The following is a 19370-nucleotide window of genomic DNA, read 5'->3' as shown; positions in this document are numbered from 1 at the left end:
ACAAAAATGGACTCTAGAATATTAAAATTAGGATACTTGTACATCAGACATTAGGGGGAAATTTATATCATTGTACATCTATACCAGGAAAAAAAAACAACAAACAAAAAATTAAACCAATGGCCTAAATTTCTACCTTTAAGAAACTAGGAAAACAAAATCAAATCAAACAAAAAGGAATTAATAAAAATTAAAGTAAACAAGATAGAAAATGGAAAAAGAAAACTGATTAAGGAAAAGCTCTTTTTTTGATAAAAATCAATACAGTTAATAAGTTCACAGACTAATAAAGACAAGAAGGTACAAATTGCCAGTATTGGGAATGAGAAAGGTGACATCACCACAGAGATAGTGAGGGAATGCTATTAAAAATATTTTGGGTGTGATAAATATGTTCGTTATCTTTATTCTGATTTTACAGCTATGTACGTATGTCAGAAATTACAAATTTGTACACATTATATGTCAGTTATACCTCAATAAATCTATAAAAATTTTTAAATAGCCACACATGTGAAAAGTAGCTGCAGAATTAAAACTATGGAGTAGTATTCTATAAGATCTTTGAAGGTTAGAATCATTTTTAAATATCTTTTGTATAGAATGAAAACAGTAACACTTGACCAATATTTGTTTAATAGAGGAAATGCAAGATACAACTAGCAGGGTAGACATGGATGTATCACTGGCTTTTTAAGGATCTAAGTTTCCTACTATGAAAAAAAAATACATTACCTAAAGTACCTTTTACCTCTAAAATTGTATAATTCGAAACATAGAGACTATATTCTTCATTTAACTACAATTTGCATTTGTTTGGAAAAGCAGTCTGTTGAAGTTAGTGTTTAACAGATTTAGTACGATTAATTAAAAAAAAACTTTGAAAACTGTTTGTTGCTAAAAATGAAGTCCTTGCTTTAGCATCTTTAACATAATGCTGACCATCTTTCTCAATAAAATTAAAAAATATTTTCCATTGGTTCTGTTGATAGAGTCCCCTTGTTTATTCCTCATCTCCTCAGAGTCTCTACTAACAAGTCTTTGCTTCCTTGACCACTTTGTGTAAAACCACCCCTTTATCTCCTTATCCTACTTTGTTTTGCTTCAAAATTCATTACTGTCTGACATACTAATCTGATATCTTCTCTTACCTTACCAGAATGTAAGTCCCACAAGGGCAAGGACTTTGTCCATTTTGTATACTACTTTAAGTTCTACAATAGTGCCTGGCGCATTGTATGTGTGAATATTTCTTGAATGAGTTGATCAGTTGTACTTTAATAATATCCCTTACATTTCCTCCTGCTTGCACAGATTTTCATGTCTTAAAACTAATAAAAAAAAAAAGTGAACTTCAAATATTGGTGATTTGAGAAGATTTCATAAGGTCAAAGTCCACTTGCTTTTAAACAAATGTTTTAAAAACCTTTCTAGGTTTCTCTGTCTCTGGATGAGGTTTTTATACCTACATCACTTTCATGAATAATAGAACAAAATAAAAATAATCTGCTAAATCCCTGACACTGCAAGTATTGTCTCACTTAATCTTCCTAACAATTCAAAGTGAGGTGATATACTCACTTTACAAATAAGGGATCTAAGATTTTAGGGGAAGTTATAAAAAACGCATCATGTCTGCATCTCCGTTGCTACCTTGCAAGTAGGACATCAGTACTATCTTTCTGGATCCCATACATATGCATTAATATATGATCTTTCTCTTTCTCTTTCGGACTTACTTCACTCTGTGTAATAGGCTCCAAGTTCTTCCATCTCATTAGAAAGCATCAAAAGTCACACAGAATTAGATTCAAACCTTATTCCAGAGCTTGAGTTCTTAAACATTATATTCTTTCCCAGTTTCAGATGTATTATTCATGAAGATAATTGTTAGTTTCATGTGAGCACAGATAGGTCTAGCCTATGGGGATAGAGCATAGCAACATTTTGAGGGAGGCTTTTGGAAGTTTTCTTTGGAGAAGATAGAGAATGTAGGAAGGACTTGTGTGACACTTCCAGAGTGGTTTGTGAATGGAGTCTGTGAGGGGGATAATGACTTGTGCAGGGAAACAGTGAAATGCTGAGCATTTGGGAAGATTGGCATTGCCCCAAGGGGATTCAAGGAAAGGGAAATAAAAATTGAGTTTCTTGATCTGGATCATTGGCTAGCAAATTATTGCCAGTAAACAAACTCACTTGGACTTTATAATTGATTAAGCAGTAACTGAAAATTATTCTTTATGCTTTGTCACATTTTCAAAAACAGTGACATGAACTTTATGCATCCTGGATAAGGTATTTTTAAAGACGAGAGATTGGGAGAGGAAAAGAAAGAGATAGGAGAGAAGAGTGTGTGCATGTTTATTAGATTTTATATACTTTATAATGAAATATTTCATATTTTATAAGAAATTAATAAAAGTATTTGTTTTTTAGTAATTGATACCCACCCTTTTAAAAGGATGGACTTCCCTTTGGCTCATATGGTAAAGAATTGGCCTGCAGTGCAGGGGACCTGGGTTCGATCCCTGGGTCAGGAAAATCCCCTGGAGAAGGAGATAGCAATCCACTCCAGTATTCTCGCCTGGAGTATCCCATGGACAGAGGGGTCTGGTGGGCTACAGTCCATGGGGGTCAAAAAAGTCGAACATGCCTAAGTGATTAACACACACATCCTTTTAAAAAATTAAATTTATTTAAACTAAAAAAAAAAAAAAATGCAGCTGCCCCATTTCTTCCAGCACTCTCCTGCATCTGTAACATATCTGTTCTCGGTGTCTGTGATCTCAAATTTCTGTCTGTCTTTCTTCTTTCTTCTTTCTCCCTTCTTCCTCCTTCTTCACATTCCACACGGAAGAGATCATATGATATTTGTCTTTCTCTGACTGACTTATTTCACTTAAAGCATAGTGCCCTTGGGGTCCTTCGATATTGTTGCAAGCAAGTGGCAAGATTTCATTTTTTTGTGGCTGAATAGTATCCCCCCACCTGTGTGTGTGTGTGTGTGTGTGTGTGTCTGTGTGTCTGTGTATGTGTGTATACCTTGGTTTAATTATCCATTCATCTACTGATGGACACTTACGTTGTTTCCATATCTTGGCTATTGTAAATAGTGCTTCATGTATGTCTTTTACAGCTAGTGTTTTCATTTTCTTTGGATAAATATTTGGACGTAGAATTGCTGGACCATATGGCAGTTTTATTTTCACTTTTTTGAGGTGCCTCCATACTGTTTTGCATAGTGATTGCACCAATTTACCTTCCCACCAACAGTACACAGGGGTTCCCTTTTCTTAATATCCCCATCAACATTTGTTATTTTTAGTCTTTCTGATGATAACCGTTCTAACAAGTGTTAGATGATATCATATTATGGTTTTGATGTACATTTCCCTAATGTTGAGCATATTTTCATGTACTTGTAGGCCATTTATATGTCTTCTTTGGAAAAATTTAATCTTCTGACCATTTTAAAATTGGATTATTTGTTCTTTTGATATTGAGTTGTAGGAGTTCTTTTTATATTTTGGATTTTAGCTATCAATTATGTCATTTGTAATTATTTTCTCCTATTCAAGTTTCCTTTTCATTTTGTTGATGGTTACCTTTGTTTTTCAGAACTTTTTAGTTTGCCATCTCACTTTGTTTTTGCTTTTGCTGCTTTTGGTGTCAGATTTTTAAAAATCACCATGACCCATGTCCAGGAGCTTGCCAACTATGTTTTCTTCTGGGAGTTTTATGGTTTCAGGCCTTACATTCAAATCTGTAATCTATTTTGAATTAATTTTGTGTGTGATGTAAGATAGTGGTCCGGCTTCATTCTTTTGCATGTGTCTATCCTATTTTTGCAATACTATTTATTGAAGAGACTGTTGTATCCCCATTGTGTATTCTTATCATAAATCAATAGACCATGTATGCATGGGTTTATTTCTGGGCCCTTTTATTCTGTATCATTCTGTATTCTCTTTTTATGCCAATACCATACCATTTTGATTACTATAGCTTTGAAATATTGTTTGAAATCAGAGAGCATGATGCCCATCCTCTTTTGGGTTGGTAGGCTCATGTATTTCTAAGTCATTCAGTTTGTGTTTATAATGCACATCTTAAGCCGAGGTGGCCAACCTGTCAAGCTTGATTTGTAATTTTTACACTTTCCTTAGGTCAACTAGAATTTGTGTTGGGAACAGCTGAATACGATTTTGTACCATTTTTGTGGTTCCTTGTGGTCAGTCTTTAATAGTTGATGATTGTTCACTTGTCATTTGTGATGTGAGGACATTAATTTTTGTGTTTAGTTTACACTGTTATTGTTGACATAGGAACACATTTTACATCTGTTTTATTGTTTTAAAACAATTTTATGGGAGATCCACTTTCTTGGTGTAACTAAGCTTTTGGTCAGGACTTGGGTTTGAATTCTTTTCATATACGTCTTAGTATATTGTGTTTAGTGTGATGTGTTTTAAGGGAGCTTCTTTAATCCAGATTTATTGTGTGTTCTGATGCTTGCTATTAGAGAAAAAAAAATTTTTTTAATAGGGAGTCTATATCCCATACAGGATGATTATATTTTTAGAGGCTTTTTTTATTGATTATAATTGGTTGTCAACTGGGCTGTGTTTTATATTTTAAAATCTGGTTATCTTGATATAATAGTTGATAAGCTTTATGATTTTTCTGCTGATTTCACTATATAAAAGCCATTGTCTTTGTTCTTGGGTTAGTTACTTCTTCAGGAATTCTTAGATATAATTTTAACAATTGGCTATTCTTTTTTGAACCCTGTTACCCTCTACTGAATCTATATACATGCATACATGTATATATAGTGTTATATATCTAAATATGTATATATATGCACATATATATTGTATAGTTATGTAGTTTTATTTATTTGTATATGTGTAAATATACAGACTCATTTATGCCTTGATATAAATTTTTGAAAGGTAGGGAATGTGATATGTATATGACTGGTTTTGTACACCTTTTCATCGCTTCAGTTATAAGGTTTAATAGTGGGGATTTTGCTTTGATAAGACACACAAATGATGATGTCAGTGTTCTTTTGCAAGTAATGTATTATCTCCTTTTTATAGGTCCTTTTGTTCTGCATCACAGCTGCCATGTACATGTTCTTTTTCAGGTATGTTCTATCTATTTACTTTAACAGAAAAAATTCTCCCTTGGTAATTTAAAAATCATCTGTATAACTAACGTGTTTTCTAAATTATTATTCCCCATAAATGATATGAATTTTTGTTTGATTTGTTTTGTTTTCTGGAGTGGTCAGAGATAAGTCACTTCTTCTTAGTGAAGAGAGAAGGAGAGGGAAGGAAGATGTGATTTTTTTACATTATGCTTGTAAGTTCATCTTGGAAAGCTGAATGTATAAATTAATAGTCCTCAGATCTTGATAAGTGAAATTTTGCTTTTTTGACCCTTATTTTGGATACTTATCACTCTCTTTATAAAACAATCAACACTTCAAATTTAAATGAGAGAAAAGTGATGGTAGGGCTTAATCTAAGTCTTCTGCAAAGGTAACCTAGCACACTAATCACGGTCTGTAAAACATTGAGTTAGTTTGTGATGTCAAAGTTGTGTTTTTCATTGACACTGGAACTCTCAGGAATGTGGGGGAGTATTTGAATGGCTCAAAATTGTAATGCCAATAGATATGGTGTCTGTCATTGTTGCATAAACACAACAGTGTGGGAGTAAGACTTTTGATTAGGAAGAGTCCACTCTTTCATTTGAAGTAGTACCAGTAATTCCTTTCTGTTTCACTCTTATTACACTCATTTGAATAGACTTCTTTCTTAACTTTTCATGATATAGGCAGAATTCCATCACAACAGGAAGTACAAGTCTTTCAAAATTAAAATTTATAGTGATTGACAAAGACAATTATGGATTTTAGTGAGATGTATTTGATAGATCTTTTTTGTTTAACCTAAAACAATTCAACCATAGCAGAAATGTTTAAACAACTAATTTCCTGTCAGAATGTTCTATTAATATTTGATAAGCACTGTGATATACTTTTAACTTCTTCTGACATTATAAAAATGTTACATGCAAATATAAAATGACAATGTTGCTTTAATTTTTCCTGTAAAAGATGGACAGGCTGTTAGAAGGAAAAAAATGGATGAAGTTTTTAAGGTGGGGAGGACTTATTCATAATGGAGTGCACAGTTATTAGCAACTGAGAAATCAGTGCAGCTACATGGGGGCATTTGTGAAATCATACGACCTACTATTCTTAACATACTTTCATATCTACTTTACAACTTTTATAGTCGCTTTCTTATATTTTGGTAATTTAGGGGTGTGGTATGGGAGTTGAGAACAATGACTTTCATTTTATCAGTTTCTAAAACCTTAATTGTATTCAGATGCATTATTAGGAAAGTATTACAAGTTCATGTAGTTTATCTTTATCCTCTGTCTAATCTGAAGATACCTAGTGGGAGAGATGTAAAAAAAAGATAAAAACTAAACATATCTTTTCTTGGCATGCACAGGAGGAAAGTACAATATCAAGTAAAGTTTTTTGTGTGTGTGAGAATTCCTACCAAACCCATGTAGTTCAGTGAAACAGTCCTTCCCAATATGGCACTTTAAGACAGCACGTTTGATCAACATTTAGCATTTCTTAGTCATCAGAAGTTTTTGAGGTTTAAAAAAAATGTGTTGAATATAGTGATAGTGCCCAGTGTTAGTCAGGGTCCTAGGATATTGTACTTTGAAAACTGCTACCATCAAACTAGTATTTTTGGTGTAGAAGGAAGATCAACCCTATAAATATGTATTTTGGTGCAGAGCTACGGAACCTTTTCCTGTTTCAGTCACAAAGTCTAGGTTAAAAACAACAATTTAAAATACTTTCCAGAAGGCTCAATACAAGGTTTTAGTGCCAAGATAAACATTTTCCATTTTCTGAGGAAAGGGGTTGTTTTTCTCCAAAAAGAAGCACTATCACCAAATTCCTAGTGTTCTTGGCAGAAGTTAGTTTGAATAACTCAACAAAAGAGGTTTGGTAAATGGTAAAATAAAACCATTTATAACATACTGCAACCAAAGAAAACAGTGTTATATGTTTGTCTGAACTCTAGCATGTGTTTGGAATGCACAAACAAGTTAGCAGTTAGCAAGTCCAATTGCATTTGAATATTTTGTTTTTGAAATTCAGCTTTATTATAAATACAGATATCTTAGGACTTATTTATTCCATTTATTAACAGTTACTTTAATTCTAATTGCATAAAATTAGATCAGTAAATATCAAATAATATTGTCCCTATGTTTCCGTTTATGGTAACCTTTACTAAGAAGAGGATAAGGAAAACATTTTGTGTTAGAAATGAGTCAACTTGTGTTTTTATCCTAACCCATAAATGGGAAAAAGGGAAATGAGACCCCATTTCAATACAGAGAAAATTTGCCAATTTTGTTTTTTTAAAGAAAGAACTTAGAAAGTAGTTCCATAAGTATTTTCTTACAGTGACGTAGGATGTGACAGTTATAAAATGAATTTACTTAAAAAACAGCAGAGTGCTCATAGTATTGAAACCATGGTTATTAAAATATGTAGTGAAAATATCTTACTTTTGCATAGCTCTTAGTTATTTTATAGGTATAGGTCTTTTCACATTATCCCATACATGATGATCTCTTTTTATCTTTTGTATTTTTTAAATTATGAAAGTATGATAACATATTTACAGGAAATTTGGAAAATACAGAACAAAGTTACATATAGTTCCACTATATATTACAGTTTTTTTTTAAGTAGATAAATTAAGATTTTTAGTTGGAGTTTCAATATCAAACTCTCAAAAATTAATAGAATGAATATACAGAAAGGTAGAAGGATATAGTAGGCCTGAAAAACACTATGAATCAATTTAACATAATTAAGATTTATACAGTCTTCACACAACAGTAGGCTACAAATTCTATTCAAGTTTCCATAGACTATAAACTAGGAGACACTGGAACATATCCACGGACATAAAACAACGTACAAAAATTTCATGGTCTAAAGGTATTGAAGTCATACAGAGTCTGTTCTCTTGTCACTGTGAAATTATGTTAGAAATCAATATCAAAAGATATTTGAAAATAACCCATATATTTTCAAGTGCAATGTGACATTTACTGAGAAAGATCTTTGACTTAGCCATTGAAAGCCTCAATGAAGTTAGAAGAATGAAAAACACAGAGAGTGATTGCAGAGAAGGAAGCATTTAAATAAGAATTTAATACCAAAATGAGAAGTTAATGTTAAAGACACTTTAAAAACCCCATCATACATGGTGATCTTGACTTTTAATTGGTATCCCAGAAATAAAGCTTACATTCAAATGAAATTCTGGGAGCACTTCAAAGGTGTGGATGGTATGTGAAGGTTGTATGTCAAGGTAGGAAAGGTAGTATGTGAAGAGAGAGTTCTAGTCTTGTTCCAGTTATTCATAATGATTGTGCCTCTTTTGTTTAAGCATTATATTATTTTGTATGTTATTGTCATAACTTTGCCTGAGATAGTGTCTGTCACTATCAATTCAGACCAAGCAGAAGTCATACTTGAAAACTTCATAGACTGTTTTGTCAAATGCATCTCTTTAAGATATTTCTTTACTTCCAAGAGTGTATTTATGGGTAAAGCAATGTAAGTTTTTTTTCAAGTAAAAGGTTTATCATAATTATTGATTTCAGGCTTGCTTAGGATCTTCCCAATAGTCAATGTGGAGAAAATAAAGTTTCTTTTGAACCGCTTGCTCTTTCTTGTTTTAATTGAGAAACAAAGGAAAAAAATCAACAATAATGCAGACACTGCAACAAAACTATTATGCTTAATCCTGCTCACAACTTTTAAATGTTATTTTGTCTGTTTTATTGTCAACATTAGTGATCTGTGTATAAAGAACATTAATATTTTAGAAAAATGAAGTAATCCAGTTTCATTTTTCTTTAATTTAAAATAGTATCATAAAGCATATTATGACAACTTTGATCCCATCTTAGTGAGTACCTAGCTAGAAATTCTTTCCACCTGCCTATGCAAAGGCAGCAACAAATCCAACAATTTGTTTAAACATGTAGATTGAACAGCTCAGACTTGTTGTCATAGCAGATAATCTACAGACTATATATGACTGATTCATAGCAGACATATGTTAATCTGCTATAAACATTGGATTTTTAGTTAAAAACCAGTGCAAATTAAAGTTTATTGTGGTTGTGTTTTATACATATTTAGGAACAGTATTGATGACTGCTATTCCATGAATTTGTACTACTCTGTGAAGGCCAACATTAATAAACTATAATATTTCATTAGTCTCAACATATGGATGTAGATTTTTTTTTTTTTTTTTTTAAGAAAGCGACACTATTTATTGATCGGACACCCTGCAGTTCTTGAGTGAAAGATGTTTCTGATTATCCTTGAATCTGTTTATATAAACGTCATATCTTTGAAATAACAACTAGTAAAAACTTTTGATCTGGGTCTCTCAGCCATTTACTGATTTTTGAAAAACCCTTTAAATATCAGTAAGTTTCTGTATTTTTAAATTATTATCTAAAATGACACAAAAATCCAATCTAGAAAATTATATATGGCATTCAGGTTCAGGGGAGCTTGTCTTAAATAATTAGATTTTTATTTCAAGGAGATCAGTTCCAGCAATGCTGAGTGAGAGTGAATGGGGTTTTGAGGGGGCATAGTACCAGATAATGGGAGGACACCAAGGCAATTATTCAGGAGAGAAATGGTGAGGGCATCGTTGAAGGTTATGGTTATGACTTGATGAAGAGTAAATTTATCTAAAACAGGAGGAAGAGCAAAACACTGGAAAGTGAGCATATTAGAAAGCATGTGAAAATTACATACAAGTTTTGTAAACACTGAGATTGAGTTGCTTTTAAGACATTCACATAGAGAAATACAGATATCATTTATTTGGAGTTCATGAGATAAATAGAGGCTATTCTTGATTGTCATATGAGCAGTTTGACTTTGGACAAATTATACAACTTCTGTATACCTCAGCTTTTTCATTATTAAAAAGTGTAAATTGCTGTATGGACCTCATAGGTAGGATTGTGGGGATTACATAACAAACAATGTCTTTCCAACTTTTTTGGATGGCACTCAAAACAAGAACCGTATTTTAAATTGTGACTATGCATACACACAAATTTCCCTGAATAATATATAACCTTACTACATGTAATACATTTGAATAGTTTCCATTCTAGTTTATTTCATTTTTAAAAGCTGTTTTGCCCCAATAATGGATAACCACTAGCAGTGAAAAAGACCACTGGACTAATACATGTGAGCACCGAGCACAGTGATTGTTATCTTAGTAAAAATAGAGTTGAGAAGTGTTTGTTGTTTTTAAACTTAGGGAAGATAGTTAATTAAAATAGAGAAGTTGAGGAATGAAATTATATTTACTGTTAATGCTGTAGATATATCCAGTAAAGCAAGGGTTAAAGAAGTGTTCATTTTGTTCTAGCAACCTGGTTGAGAAATTTCAGTGGTAACCTGTTGAGAAATTTCTGTAGTTGAGTTGAAATAGTAGATTGAGAAATAAATGTGCCGTGTTATATACTTTTAAGTACAACGATATCTGTCAATTATTTCTCAATAAAGTTGGGAAACTTTTTTTAAATAAATTTTAAAAAAATGGCAGTCCAGTGGTTAGGACTCCAAGCTCTAACTTCTGAGGCCCCGAGTTCAATCCCTCGTTAGAGAACTTAAAATTCCACAAGCTGTACTGCACAACCAAAAAAAAAGAAAATGTAAAAAATGTGAGATGTCGAAGTAGAATGAGTTTGAGAGGAGAAGGATAGGGAAAATTGTTATAGGATTGAGGGTTTTTCTTTCGTTTTCCTTCTTTATCTATTTAGGTAAGAGAGATGGTGCGTGCCTGCTCAGCCGCTTCAGTCGTGTCTGACTCTTTGCGATCCCATGAACTGCCCACCAGGCTCCTCTGTCCATGGGATTCTCCAGGGAAGAATACTGGAGTGGGTTGCCATGCCCCACTCCAAGGCATCTTCCCGACCCAGGGATCCAACCCACGCCTCTTACATCTCCTGCATTGGCAAGCAGGTTCTTTACCACAAGCACCACCTGGGAAGCCCATCAAGAGAGACTAGATTATGAGAAAACTTAAGTGGATAAAATAAGATTGCACAAGCAAGAGAGATTGGCACATCAGGGAATGGGAAAGAAAAGAGGAATGGTCTAGGATCCAGTCCAAAATGTCTACATACATGGCTAGATTGTGAAACCTACTTCTCTGAGAGATATCATGACAAATGACTATGAGGAAACTGAAGCTCGGTTTGAAAGCTTCACACAGTTTAAGTGAAAGAGGACTGATAGACAGAAATGATAAGAAATAGAAAAATTGAATGCTTTTTATGGCTTCCTGAATTCATTGTCATTCCTGAAAGATAAATTGTTAGTGAGTCGACATGGACTTGTGAAACCAGTGTTCCTCAGAAGATACATGCAGGTGAAACAGGGTACTAACATAGTTGGCAAATAGAACCAGTCAGCTTACCAAAAAATGCAAAACCTGTCTTATGAAAAGAGACAGTATAGGGAATGTTGCTTTCTTCAAAGCAAATAGAAAGCATGGGTTCATAAATGTTGTGAATCACTTCCTCTGAGAATGCAAAGCTTATGACTGTTATCTGACTTTATTCTGGGTAGGAGAAAATTATTCTGCCTCTTCAGTGAATGGGCTCCATCTGTGGATGAAAGTTGTGGCGAATCTATTTTCACTTTTTGCCTGTTTAGCCTTTGAGATACCCATGCCTAGATAAAGAAACTGCTTAAAAATTTTTAACATATATTAATGTTTATTGATTTTGTTAGAAGGCAAAGGGTAATAGTGAATGGAGAAATGGTCTGAACTTAAAATGCAACTACTAAAGTAAGGACTTAGTGGGACACAGGTCAGAAGTGGTCAGTTGCCTTTCAAAAACTTGTTGCAGCTTTATTTTCATGAGTAAAAATGACATTTATTACTGATCATAGAAAGTTCTTAGACTGGACTTTGCTGATACAAACACTCAGATTGGAAGCAATTAAGTTTTAAAGCTTGTTTTACCAGTTACAAGGAATGCGACAATTCACTGTTCTCTTCATGCCTGGCGATTTGTTTCCAATATTTTCTACTGGAGTTCTCCTCGAGCTAATCAAGGGACACTCTGGGATAGCAGAGTTGGTTACAAGCAAGAACTCTGGAGCCAGGCGGTGTCAGTTCAACCCCCCGTCCATCTGAGTTCTTTGTGCTCGTGGATCAGTTGCTCAGCCTCTCTGTCCCTCAGGTTTTTTGTCTTAAATGTGATAATAACGGTACTTACCTCATGGAATCACTGTGAGTGTTAAATGACTGCCACATTGTAAACTCTCAGTAAATGTTAGCTGTACATATTATTTAACTCTGAACTCTAAAGATTATATATTGTATAATTCCATCTACAGGAAATGTCCAGGATAGGCAAATCCATAGAGATAGAAAGTAGATTTGTGTTGCCTGTGGCTAGGGGACTTACGGGGGATGGGGAATGACTACTAATTGGTATTTCCTTTTTATGGTGCTGAAAATATTCTAAAAGTAATTATGATAACGGTGACACAATTCTGTGAATATGTTAATGAGTCATTGAATGATACACTTTGAATAGTGAGTTATATGCTAATTTTATCAATTAAGCTATTATTTTAAAAAATCTGACCTGGAAATAGAGCTTTGTTGCACAGTGGCATGGTGTTTCTTGTGTGAAAATCACTAAACTTTCCTCCAGTTGTCACCTCTCAGGGATGTTACTGTTTTCGTGGGCACATAGGCGTATACTGAGAGAGAGCGTCAGGAGACTTTTCTTGTTCTAAGGTGTATCTTAGGGAGGAGTGCTCCCATGGAGGATGGCGGATCAATGCACTGCAAAGCGTGCTGCCTCTTCCAGAACTGTCAGAACTGCAGTTCAAAGTGTGCATGTTCTTAGTTCTGAGACCCTTTAGAATTAGATGGGCAGCAATAAGGAAGCTACAGTGGCAGCCACAGGTATTTATGCGATCATTATTACAACACTGTCCTAGTAAGGCTGAAATTTGCCTTTGATACTTAAGAGTTTGGGTGTTTTTCTACTAGGTTGTTGTTGTTTGGTTGCTCAGTTGTATCCAACTCTTCGCAACTCAATGCATGCCGGACCTCCCTGTCCCTCACCGGAGTTTGCCCAAGGTTTATGTCCATTGCATCGGTGATGCCATCCAGCCATCTCATCTGCTGATGCCATCTTCTCCTTCTGCCCTCAATATTTCCCAGATAGGGTCTTTTCGAATGAGTTGGCTGTTTGCATCAAGTGACAAAAATATTGGAGCTTTAGCTTCAGCACCAGTCCTTCCAATGAGTATTCAGGATTGATTTCCTTTAGGATGGACTGGTTTGATCTCCTTGCTGTCCTAGGGACTTTTACTTGGTAGTAACATTTGAAGAGTAGTTTTTAAAAAGTCTTATATGATCGCCAGTAAAGACTGATTTCAGAAATATATGCAGAGGTATAATAACAAACATGCTTATTGATTGGAGGAAAACATGATTGGAGAATGGAAATAAATTTATTTGCCTGAAATGTTTTGGCTTTTAGTGAATATATTCTCAAGTGTAAGTCTGATGCATTACCGCTGATCAAAATAAAACATCATACATCACCATTTAAAGACTGTGATCACCAGAATGCACTTTAAATATCTATGAAGTCCACTGCTAATACATTCCATTTTAGTTTGAATGGAAATTATATTTACAGTCTTTGAAAATATAAATTATGTCCCAACCTGATTATATTTTGAGTATATATTTCATAGATTATATTTGATTATATATTGATATTGATGATATTTGAAAGAAGAATTTTGCTGTATTTTCTGTTTATTTTGGGAATTTCAAAATCACTGCCCTTGACATAAAAAATTATTGAAATGAGTAGCAGGGCATAGAAGTAAGTATCAATATTTGTATAATATCGTATCATATTTTTCCTCTTTCATGATCTGTTCTAGATGTTTCTTTTTTTATTTTTTATTTTTTATTAGTTGGAGGCCATTCACTTCACAACATTTCAGTGGGTTTTGTCATACATTGATATGAATCAGCCATGGATTTACACGTATTCCCCATCCCGATCCCCGCTCCCACCTCCCTCTCCACCCGATTCCTCTGGGTCTTCCCAGTGCACCAGGCCGGAGCACTTGTTTCTTACAACAAAATCACAGATAGTGAAAACTGGGAATATTTGGATTTATTCCAGTCTATATCCTTAAAGCTTCAAATAGCAACACATCCATGTATGGAGGCTGCTTTTCACGCTACACCTGTTCAGTCACAGCTTACCGGGACATCACAGCTGTCATGAACTGAAATTCACAGTAAAACAATATTTTTCTACCATTATCAATTTTCAGCACAGATTCTGTTTCAATGTGTGACTGAGTCACTGAACCAGGAAGGTGTTTACTTGCAAGGTGAGCTAGTGGAAATGGGAGAAGCTTTTAAGTTCTAAAATTTCAACCAGTCTTCCCTAGAGGAAGGAAGAAGTGGGTCTCCTCCCTTTTTTGTATTCTCTTGTCAATCACAAAGCCTCTTTGTCCTGGTGGGGCCTTGCTGGTGACTGAGTGCTGGCTTGTTTGTCATGTTCCTGTCATCCTAAAATGCAGAATAAAAGAAGAACATAGCTTTGGGTTCTCAGGCCTTCGAGAGTAAGTTGCTTGTTACTGTCCAGGACCTGTGAATCCCAGCTGCCCTGAAATGCTTTCTGAAGTGATTTGTTCACTGAAATGGAGTATGTAATTCTTATGGTTTTGAGCTCCTTAGGCGTGTTCAGAGGAAGAATGATACTCAGAGTTACATGATGGAGAGCAGTTGAGCTTATCTTGTCTGATTTCTTCTATCACAAGAACATCAAGCTCTAGTATCAGAAGCATAATTGCTATCTTGACTTCTGTTTCTTCCTTGAGTGTTAAAAATTGCTTTTTGGATTGGATCATTCCCAATTCTGATATTTTGAACGAGCCTTCCTTGCAGGGAGTCATTATAAGATATTTTCAGGGATTCTTACAAAAGATGAGACTCACCTCATCTTGTAAAATCACCAGCAGTTTCTACTGGTATGAATGATGTTTCTACTGGTGTGAATCATATAGGGAGATTTATTATAGTTGGCCAATCCCATGGAAATTACCTGAGACCTAAGAATTTAAACATCATTCAAGTTTTTGATTATTTAATTTATTATCTATGCCTTTGGGATTTTAGCTTATATCTCTTACAGCCTTCTGTTACATTTTATTATTAGAAAAATTGTGAATGAGTGTGACCTGGACTAATGTGGTTTTCACCTTGAAAGAATATAGGTCTCAAAAATTTGTTGCTTTTTTAATATTATTTGGAAAAGCAGAAATAATACCTGTAAGGATGAGAAAGAAAGGTTTTGTTATCAAATGCAGTATTTCTTTTACTTATTCTGAAGCATGTGCTTGTTAAAGTTCAAGGGATATGAACTATTACAAGTGTAAATGACTGATGTAAGGGCTGTAAGTGAAAGTGAAAGTCGCTCAGTTGTGTCCGACTCTCTATGACCCCATGGACTATATAGTCCATGGAATTCTCCAGGCCAGAATACTGGAGTGGGGAGCCTTTCCCTTCTCCAGGGGATCATCCGCACCCAGGGATTGAACCCAGGTCTCCTGCATTGCAGGAGGCTTCTTTACCAGCTGAGCCACCAGGGAAGCCAAGAATACTGGAGTGGGTAGCCTATCCCTTCTCCAGGGGATCTTCCCGACCCAGGAATTGAACCATGATCTCCTGCATTGTAGGTGGATTCTTTACCAACTGAGCTATCAGGAAAGCCCCAACGGCTGTAAAGGAGTTCTCAAACTTTACTGTACATACAGATAATTTGGGGAATCTTATTAAAATGCAGATTACGATTCAGCAGATCTGAGCTGGGGTGTTAGCATCTGCATCTCTTAACTCCCAGGTGATGCCAAGGCTGCTGGCACTGGGGTCACATTCTGAGTAGCAAAACTGTTAAGTCATATCAAGAAATAAGTGATAAAAATTTCCTTTAAAATCTGTAACTGAAAAAGAATCTGAGTAATCCCTCTGCCTCTCCTTTAAAAAAAAAAATTTAAAGAATGTTTTTGGTTGCCCTGAGTCTTTGTTGGCGCATGTGGGCTCCCTCTGGTTGCAGTGAGCAGGGGCCACTCTCAGGGGCAGCGCTCGGGCTTCTCGTTGCCGAGCACAAGCTCTGGGCGCTCAGGCTCCTTGGCTGTGGTGCGCGGGCCGAATTGCTTCGGAGCATGTGGAGTCTTCCTGGCCAGGAATCAGACCCCTGTTCCCTGCATTGACAGGCTGATTCTTATCCACTACACCACCAGAGAAGTCCCCCTCTTCCTCTCTTATACACCAGTTTTAGTGGGTCATAGCATGTAGGGTCAGAACGTTTCCCCCAAATATCCCAAGGTCTCTAATAAAAGGGAATAGGCTTACCCTGAAGTCCTTTCCTCAGTTGAAATAGAAAACAGTTCTTTATAGAATCACTTTAGGTTCCTAAAGATTATGAGGTTTCCTTTTCTCTGTCTTAACTTCTTCTCAGCATCAACTTCTAGCACTTTAATATGTAGTTTACTTTTTCATCCCAATTTTAACTGCAAATTATCTACGGGGGATAAAAATGATGAGTCTGTTATTCAGTAGGTGAGTTAATGAGAGACTTTTCTGATCTAAAACTTAGCACGTCTCCTCTGTTTTTAAAGAATGTGTTAATTGTGCAAGTAATACACTACTAAGTTCTTTCAAAAACTTCAGATAGCATCAAAGTGTATAGTAAAAAGTGAAAGTTCTTCCCCCTTATCCAACTCCTTCTTCCTGCTTCTTTTTTCATTTGAAACCATCTTAACATTTGTCATATATCCTGCCAGAATTTTTAAAATATAAATATGGCTCTGTTTATTTTTTAAAAATAGGATCACATATTACATATTTCCTGTGGTATTTTTCTATTTAATGGTATATCTTAAGGTTCTTTGTATATTGCTGTCTGTGGATGTACCTCATTGTTTTTAATTGCTGCAAAAAATTTTATAAACCTTTATATAGTATTTTAAGTCCTATTAAATTTTATACGGATTGTAGTTTTTCAATCAGTCACAAACTGTGCAACTGTGAACATTCTTTTAAAAATATCTTTGTATGCATGTCCTAGCGTTTCTGTAGGTTGGGCAGCTACCTACAAATGTATTCTCTGGGTCACATATGCTGTATGTATTTAATTTTGACAAATCTTGCCAGATAGTCCTTCGTAAAAGGCACTATGTGCCTGCCTGCATGCTCAGTCACTTCAGCCGTGTGTTGCTCTTTGCAACCCTATGGACTGTAGCCCGCCAGGCTCCTCTGTCCATGGGATTCTCCAGGCAAGAATACTGGAATGGGTTGCCATGCTCTCCTCCAGGGGATCTTCCTGACCCAGGGATCGAACCTTTGTCTTTTCTGTCTGCTCTATTACTAGGCAGATTCTTTACCCCTAGCTCCACCTGGGAAGCCCTACAAGGCATTGCTGATCCACTTTCCCTCCAAGAGTACTTGTTGATCCCCAGTTTTACTTCCTGTCAGTGATTTTTACTTTATTAATCAAATAATGTAAAAAGTAATGCCTCCTTTCTGCCTTACTGTGTATTTCCCTGGTGACTAGTGAGCCAGAATGTGTTTTCATTGGTTTGTCATTTTGACTGAATCCCTCTTCCCATCCTTTATTTTTTAATTTTTTGTGCTGATTTGTAGGAGCTCTGTATGCTGTTAATAGTCTTTCCTGGTACAGTGTTGTGTCCGTCATCTAATATGTAAACAACAACCGAACATTGTAGTGGCATGGAACAAGCAAGTTGGCTGGGTCAGTCCTGTGTCCCACTGTAGGCCTGTGGGTCAGTTAGGGCACCTCGGCTTTGCATGTATTCATGCTGATGTCCAGGCTGAAGGGACAGAAGCTATTCAGGGTAAGCGGTCCTCATGGCAGCGCCATGAAATTTGTTTTTACTAACAGCATCTCCAAGATACCCATACATGTGTACGCTAAGTATTTCATTTCAACCTAGCACCCACAAATTATCTGCTCGTTTACCAAGGCATTTTGTTTGAGTTCCCCAGCTGGAGTTCTGAGTTGTTTTTGTTGCATAAATCATACTTATAAGGTATTAGCTTTCCAAAACAGTAAACTCGGTTTCCATGGAAAAATAACTTTTTTCCTTTTCGGTTTATGTAATATGTAGGTCAGTTTCGTAATTATATTAACAAATACAAATGACATAAACACATTTGGGGATAAACAGAGCTGATTTCTGGCATGTGTGTAACTCAACTAGTGTGCACTGACATGTGTGGTCATATTTAGTAGTGGTCTTTTATCTTCCAGCAGTCAATGTGAACGTTAGAATGTTTTACAGAGAAAAGAGAGAATCTAAGATAAGTTTACTTTATTAAATGTAACGTTTTAAGTGGCGATTACATAAGAGAATTTTTAATGTAAAGTGCACATTTAAAAAATATTTACTAGCATCTTTTATCTCTGCACTATTATCATCACTGTCCTCTTTTCCATTCTTTTTTTTTTTTCATTTAGTTTTATTTGTTGGAGGCTAATTACTTTACAATATTATAGTGGTTTTTGCCATACATTGACATGAATCAGCCATGGATTTACATGTGTTCCCCATCCTGAACCCCCCTCCCACCTCCCTCCCCACCCCATCCCTCTGGGTCTTCCCAGTGCACCAGCCCTGAGCACTTGTCAAACCTGGACTGGCGATCTGTTTCACAATTGATAATATACATGTTTCAATGTTGTTCTCTCAGATCATCCCACCCTCGCCTTCTCCCATAGAGTCCAAAAGTCTGTTCTGTACATCTGTGTCTCTTTTTCTGTCTTCCATATAGGGTTATCATTACCATCTTTCTAAATTCCATATATATGTGTTAGTATACTGTATTGGTCTTTATCTTTCTGGCTTACTTCACTCTGTACAATGGGCTCCAGTTTCATCCATCTTATTAGAACTGATTCAAGTGTATTCTTCTCCATTCTTTGAGAATTTTTCAGTGGCTTGAAGTCCTCAAGATTTGGTTTCTATTTTAAAAATTTGTTTTTCTTTGGCTTTTTATTTATCCTAGTAGAGCCAAACTTCAGAGTCATACTTTTGCGATAGAAACCAGTTTATATCTTTTACGTGTATCTTGATGCTTATTCTAATCCCAAAGTAACTGAGGTTCAAGAATTCA

At 35.3% G+C, this 19370-nt stretch overlaps 1 protein-coding gene across 1 annotated transcript in view; it reads left to right on the top strand.

Moving 5' to 3' along the window:
* The window catches only part of TMEM135 (transmembrane protein 135), a 249725-nt gene that overhangs the window by 166079 nt on the left and 64276 nt on the right, over positions 1–19370 (top strand). The window contains exon 6 of the mRNA XM_043452729.1: positions 5106–5152. Within this exon, the coding sequence (XP_043308664.1) occupies positions 5106–5152 (47 nt within the window). The remainder of the gene's footprint in view (positions 1–5105; positions 5153–19370) is intronic.

This window comes from Cervus canadensis, chromosome 29 (genome assembly GCF_019320065.1).
Source record: "Cervus canadensis isolate Bull #8, Minnesota chromosome 29, ASM1932006v1, whole genome shotgun sequence".
In the NCBI taxonomy this organism is placed as follows: Eukaryota; Metazoa; Chordata; class Mammalia; order Artiodactyla; family Cervidae; genus Cervus; species Cervus canadensis.
The sequence above is the reverse complement of the archived record's forward strand: the minus strand, read 5'-3'. Positions and strand labels throughout refer to the sequence as shown.